The following is a 6,002-nucleotide window of genomic DNA, read 5'->3' as shown; positions in this document are numbered from 1 at the left end:
CTGTCTGTCTGTCTGTCTGTGGACAACATTACTCAAAAACTTGTGGACAGATTGTCATGAAATTTTTACCACATGTGGGTACTGGGCCAAGGAACACAACTTTAAATTTTGGTGATGTTCCGGATCACGGTGCAGATACAGGAATTTTTTTCTTTTAACACTCTGAGATCGGCAAAGCTGTGATGCTTTCACAGGGCGTGGGTTTCAGTGTGTCCAGCAGGTGGCACTGTAGTATTGGTGTGCCCTTTTGTAACTCTGATACAGGATGGGGGAAATTGGTCTTGGCGGAGGTTTGCACTCTCCGAGTGCTTCTAGTTTAGTTTTACTTTAAGCACGTCGCTCCCATTCAAAAAATACAACGCTGCACCAGAGCAGCTGGTCAGTTAAAAACACTGGATGAAACAATCATAGCTGATAGTTTGATCTGTTTAATCTTCTCTGATTGCACAGCTTCAGAATTGACATGCTAACACGTAACACCCACCTGTAAACCCAGTCTGCTGAGTGTGGTCTCCTTCTGTGCATACGGGTTGCATCAGTGCTGAGGAGAGTTCACACTACTGTCTGATGAAGGTTACATTTTAAATATAATGTGAACATTTGCACAAAAAAAATCGGATTTGAGCATTCAGACCTGCAGTGAGAACTTCCCCCTTACATACATTTTAGACCAGGGCTATTCAACTAAACCGCTCCGGGGGCCACAGTTACTGCAGGTCAACAGCTGAGGGGCCGAACATCCAGCAATTAAAGTCATTATGTAAATAAACCAAGTATTACAAAGATCTATTACCTTTGAATTAGTTTATTTTGCTGCATTTAATCATGAATACAACATACAGAACCCTATAAAAGTAGTGATAATTCAACAATATCAAAAACAAAAAGAACACATTATGCCTCCTATTTAACATAAATAATATTGTGACATGTCTGACCTGCCAAATTTTTAAACCAATTTTATTTTCACTTTCATCGTTTTATCTTCAACTGCGTGTAGTTTTAACTGTCTTGGGTGGTCATAGAAATGTTTTTTACCAGCTTGTAACATTCTGATGTTTCTGTAGACACCAAACATGTCTGTGTTTAACTAAAAGAACTTAGAGAAATTAAAGTAGAAAACTGGGTTTTGGGCTTAAGAGATGAATGAAGCAATTGGCGGGCCGAACTTTGGTCACTCACGGGCCACATCCAGCCCACGGGCCGCCAGTTGAATAGCCCAGATTTAGAGTTACCAAGTAACCTAACATGCACGTTTTTGATCTATGAGAGGAAACTTGTGTATTTGAAGAAAAGCCACGTATGCACAAAAAACTGTACCCAAAAAGATCCCCGAGTTTTAATCCGGCAGTCCTCTCTCTGAGAGGTCACAGCTCTACCAACTGCAGCATCACCATAAATAAAAACACTCACAACAATAAATGTCTGGCTGGTTTTTCCCCATAAAACCATCTAAGTGTTAAAATGGTTCATGTTCAGAAAAAAGGACATTGTCCTAAAAATATGCTCATACCAGATGTATGAACATATTTATCCCTTATCCCAACTCCAGTCCTTCAAAATCACATTGGTCTGTTTCTTCTTATTGATCAGCTGCTCAGTTTCACAATTTCTGGTTTCTTCAGCTCTTGTCTGAACCACAATCTGAACAATGCATTGAACACTAGGATTTGGGAAACACTGACTCAACCAAAGAGAGCACAGAAATTAATATTTAAATTCTTTATTTACAGGGTCCAATAGGAATTCCAGGCATGCCAGGATTTCCCGGTAATCCAGGAAACAAGGTGAGACTTCCTTTGAGCTTAGGTTTTAAATGTATTTTAAGTATAATCTACAGTGAAATCTTCCAACTATAGGAAACAATTATATTTATAATAAGTTGTGCCACTAACTTGACTTGAGAGAAATTTTCTTGTTGCAATTGAATGTTTTTGTCAGTAACAGATTATCAAATATGCACATCAGAGAGACAAAAAAGAGCAGCATGATTTGAAGGAATGCATATCACCCACCACCTTAAATACTTTAGTTTTAAACTAAGATCTTGCCCGGTTTAATAGTGCTCAAAATATGTGTTGGGGATCAGTCTCAGCTACAACCACAGCAAAGTTTACAATGTGCAAACTACAGGGCAGATAGTCAACAGAAACAACTTTTAATTCACTCCTATTGATGTGTTTGCTAAAATGTAAATGCGACGTGGGGTTTTATTAGAATTTGGTTCGGATTTTATGATCAGTTTTTAGTAAAAACTCTAAAGTGACACAAAAAGTAATATAATTAATATTTTACAAACAAACACTGATAATAAACTCTGGTGGCAAAAGATATAGTCTCCAAAAGATAAATAAAATAAAAATCTGAACAACTTGTACCTCTGTGAAACTGTATCTTTGCATCTTTGGTCAACTCATACCCATAATTTTTAGGTTAGAATAAGGTCACTAACAATAACATACTGAATATAATTACTAGGGCTGTGAAATTAATGGAGTTAACTCCGATTAATTTTAGTGCTGCATGGGCATAGATTAAAAATTTTAATCGCGATTAAAATTTACAATCTTTTTACTGTGGCTGAATATGTAGGTTTGTATATTGCAATGCACTCAGTGTATGCCAGGTCATGTTTGTAAAGGAAAAGTGGTTCTCAAATAGTTTACCTGGATAAATAAAGGTTAAAAAAATAATATTAAAAAAATCTCCACGTGTAACACATTATGTACAGTTTTTTTTTGTCTTCTTATGGCTTATTTTATTTTATTTATTTAATAAATAAATAATATTTAAAATTTTAAAAATTTAAATATTTATGTTAAGTTTAAGATTTATCATGATTAATCATGATTAATTCACAGCTACCTTGGAATTAATAGATTAAAAATTTTAATCATTTGACAGCCCTAATAATTACACAAGGATACATTCATTTGCTAAGTCCATGAATGCAAAATGGTTTGATACACATGTACCAAATGGTAACCATTTGTACCCAACTGGTCAGCTGATGTGTTGTGTGATGTGAAGGAGAACCTTTAAATATCTTTTTAATCTGACCTGAATGTGTTGTCCGGTTCAGGGTGAAGCCGGTCCAACAGGAGTGAGAGGAAGTCGAGGGCAGCAGGGACCCAGAGGAGATGCTGGACGAGCAGGACCAGCTGGACCCACAGGACAGCAGGCGAGTTAAAACTCAACCAACTTTTTTCTAAATCTAAAATCTAGAGTAAAGCTATTTTTCTCAGACTGCACTGAGCTTTAAATAAATGATAATAGTTTTTATTTCAAAACAGGGTGCTGCAGGACCTGATGGAGCTCCAGGAGCTCGGGGTTCATCTGTGAGTTCTTCCTAAAGGTTTTACCCGAAAATTGGCTATATAATGTTCTGTTAAGTTTTTATGTTATTTAAAAATGTACGTATTTTCCATTATTAAAGGGACTAGCAGGTGTTCAGGGTCCACCAGGGTTTGCAGGACCAGCTGGTCCTCCTGGCCCGCAAGGAACCACAGGGGCAACAGGACCAAAAGGCCAACTGGTATGGATGTTATTTTAATGAAATGTTGTCTCAGTTTGAGCCAGAGATTTAAAACATTCAAATACTTTTCATCTAACAGGGTGATGGTGGATTTCCTGGACTCAAAGGAGAACCTGGACTCAAAGGAGAAAGAGTAAGTTAAATAAACACTAAAGCTGTAAGGTTTTAAGTTTGGATTCCAACTGACTGACTGATCGGTGTTAGGGTGACCATGGTCTTCCGGGTCCATTAGGTCCCATGGGAGAGGATGGAAAGCGTGGACCCAGAGGTGATGCTGGGTCCATTGGGCCTCCAGGACCAGCAGGAGAGACAGTGAGTCAGCTTGGAACATCAATTTCTTTGGGACTGCATAAGAAAAATGTAAAAATGTGTGTATTTTATATTTAGGGACCACCAGGAAACAGAGGTTTCCCCGGTGCAGATGGTTTGCCGGGCCAAAAGGTGAGTAATTATTGGTTTGTTTTTACATCATATCTGTTTCTCTGGTTTTAAACTTGTAATTCCCGGCTTAACAGGGAGCTCAAGGTGAAAGGGGGCTAACAGGATCGCCCGGTGGTAAAGGTTTAATTGGCGACCCAGGACGTGATGGAGAACCAGGTTTAACTGGAGCACGGGTAAGATAGACACAAAGTATGAGATCCTAAAATGTATTGAAAATCCTGGATCTTAGTGTTTTTTGTATTTTCCAGGACTTAAAAAATATCAACACCTCAGTCAGGAATTTAAAAAAATGGTACATATGGTACATTGTTGATTAAGTTTTTTGTTTCCTGGAAAAACTTGGAAAAAAATCATGTGCAGTTTTTTTTAGGAAGGTGTCGATATGATAAAATAGAGTGGATTGAAGTTAAAATTCACTTGATAATTAAAGCTCAAACAACTAAATAAACGTCAGATTTATTTTTTATAAAATATGCATATGCAGTACAGTGCAAAAGTTAAAAACTAGGTCTAATTTGCTCTACTTTGCTTCTTGAAGGAAAATATTAAAGAAACTAAAGGCTTAGTATTCCTTGAAGGAATATATACCACCTGCTGTATTTTATGCAAAAGTTTTATACTACAATCATTTTATGTTGGTCAAATCTAGTGATTGTTTTCTAAGGTTTCCCAAGATTTCCTACGAAGTGCACAACCAAAAGAAAAAAAACATCTAGATGTTTAAAATCCTTATGTTTCATTTCTCAGGGTCTCACAGGACCAATTGGTGCTCAGGGAGCAGAGGGCAGACCAGGACCAATGGTACAAATTTTTTTACACCACTTTCCCTAAATGTAGAGTACATTGTAATACAAATAATGCACAGTTTATTTGTCAATTTTAAAAATATATTTCCCATTTCTCCTTGTCTTTTTAGAGCTTAGCAGGAGAAGATGGAAAACCAGGCCCGGCTGGTTCTACTGGAAACCGAGGACCAGCTGGAAACATGGGTCTGCCGGGACCAAAGGGCTTTGCTGTCAGTATAAATGTTTGAAATCTGATAGAGACTGTGTTTTTGGGAGTATGCAACAAAAAGGGGTAGCATTTTATTGATTCTTTAAAATAAGTAGACTCATAAGAGTCATGCAAAAAGCATGCCCACCTCTTTCAAAAACACCAGTATCAACCAGGACGCCCGGCCAACCCCCCGCCGCAGAGAAGCCACACTCATGACCACCCCACCACACCGCCAACGACCAAGTGCACCCCCCCAGCCGTCCACCCCCCGGAACCCGGCAGCCACCCCGGCCAGGGGGCCACCCACAGGAACCAAGAGCCACACCTCAGGAGATCAAGCAGCACCAGGGAGGATGGAGAGCCAGCCCCACCCCAGGCAACCGTCCAAGCCCCGAGCCCACCCACAGCCCAGGACCGCACCCGGTGGTCTGCCCTTCTTCAGGACCCCCTCCCCAAATGGCAGTTGGGGAATGGGATGGGAATAAAGACCCTGACACCCACACCCCCCACCCCCAGATGTACTGTTGGTGCGTGTTGTTCTATAGAGCAATTTAAAAAGGGAAAGAAGAAGAGGCAGAGGCCGGCGTGGTGCCAGTTTCCCCTCAACCACTACTCTAACCCAAAACCCTAAGTGTCTATATGCAAACCTTGGGGGGTGGGCACAGGCACAGGAGGCGAGAGTRGTGYCATCCGGCCACCTAAAGCCATGAGTGCCCACCATAAGTTCCTATATGTGAATTTCATGAAAATGTTATGAGTGAATGTCCATCCATCCATCCATCCATTTTCTTCCGCCTATCCGGGGTCGGGTCGCGGGGCGAGTGAATGTCTAAGATGTAMAATAAAATTTGGGGCCCAGGTGGTTATGGCAAATAGAAATGTAATATTGTTGTTCTTATAACACAACTGTGCCCCAAAAAAACCCTACATGGGTGAAGTTGAAAGTGAAGAGGATGGAGGTGTGCGGTGAGGGATGGGGAGAATAAGCTGAAGGAGCAAAAATGCTCCCACAGGGAGTCAGCTCCCCCGC

At 40.1% G+C, this 6,002-nt stretch overlaps 1 protein-coding gene across 2 annotated transcripts in view; it reads left to right on the top strand.

Annotated features, from left to right (window-relative positions):
• LOC106520079 (collagen alpha-2(V) chain) overlaps window positions 1-6,002 on the top strand; it is a 52,373-nt gene that overhangs the window by 27,324 nt on the left and 19,047 nt on the right. For both annotated transcript variants that reach the window (XM_014012007.1, XM_014012006.1), the window contains exons 19-28: window positions 1,734-1,787; window positions 3,083-3,181; window positions 3,294-3,338; window positions 3,437-3,535; window positions 3,615-3,668; window positions 3,740-3,847; window positions 3,923-3,976; window positions 4,051-4,149; window positions 4,724-4,777; window positions 4,893-4,991. In XM_014012007.1, the coding sequence (XP_013867461.1) occupies window positions 1,734-1,787; window positions 3,083-3,181; window positions 3,294-3,338; window positions 3,437-3,535; window positions 3,615-3,668; window positions 3,740-3,847; window positions 3,923-3,976; window positions 4,051-4,149; window positions 4,724-4,777; window positions 4,893-4,991 (765 nt within the window). The remainder of the gene's footprint in view (window positions 1-1,733; window positions 1,788-3,082; window positions 3,182-3,293; window positions 3,339-3,436; window positions 3,536-3,614; window positions 3,669-3,739; window positions 3,848-3,922; window positions 3,977-4,050; window positions 4,150-4,723; window positions 4,778-4,892; window positions 4,992-6,002) is intronic.

The sequence above is a fragment of the Austrofundulus limnaeus genome, unplaced genomic scaffold (assembly GCF_001266775.1).
Source record: "Austrofundulus limnaeus strain Quisiro unplaced genomic scaffold, Austrofundulus_limnaeus-1.0 Scaffold87, whole genome shotgun sequence".
Lineage (NCBI taxonomy): Eukaryota > Metazoa > Chordata > Actinopteri > Cyprinodontiformes > Rivulidae > Austrofundulus > Austrofundulus limnaeus.
The sequence above is the reverse complement of the archived record's forward strand: the minus strand, read 5'-3'. Positions and strand labels throughout refer to the sequence as shown.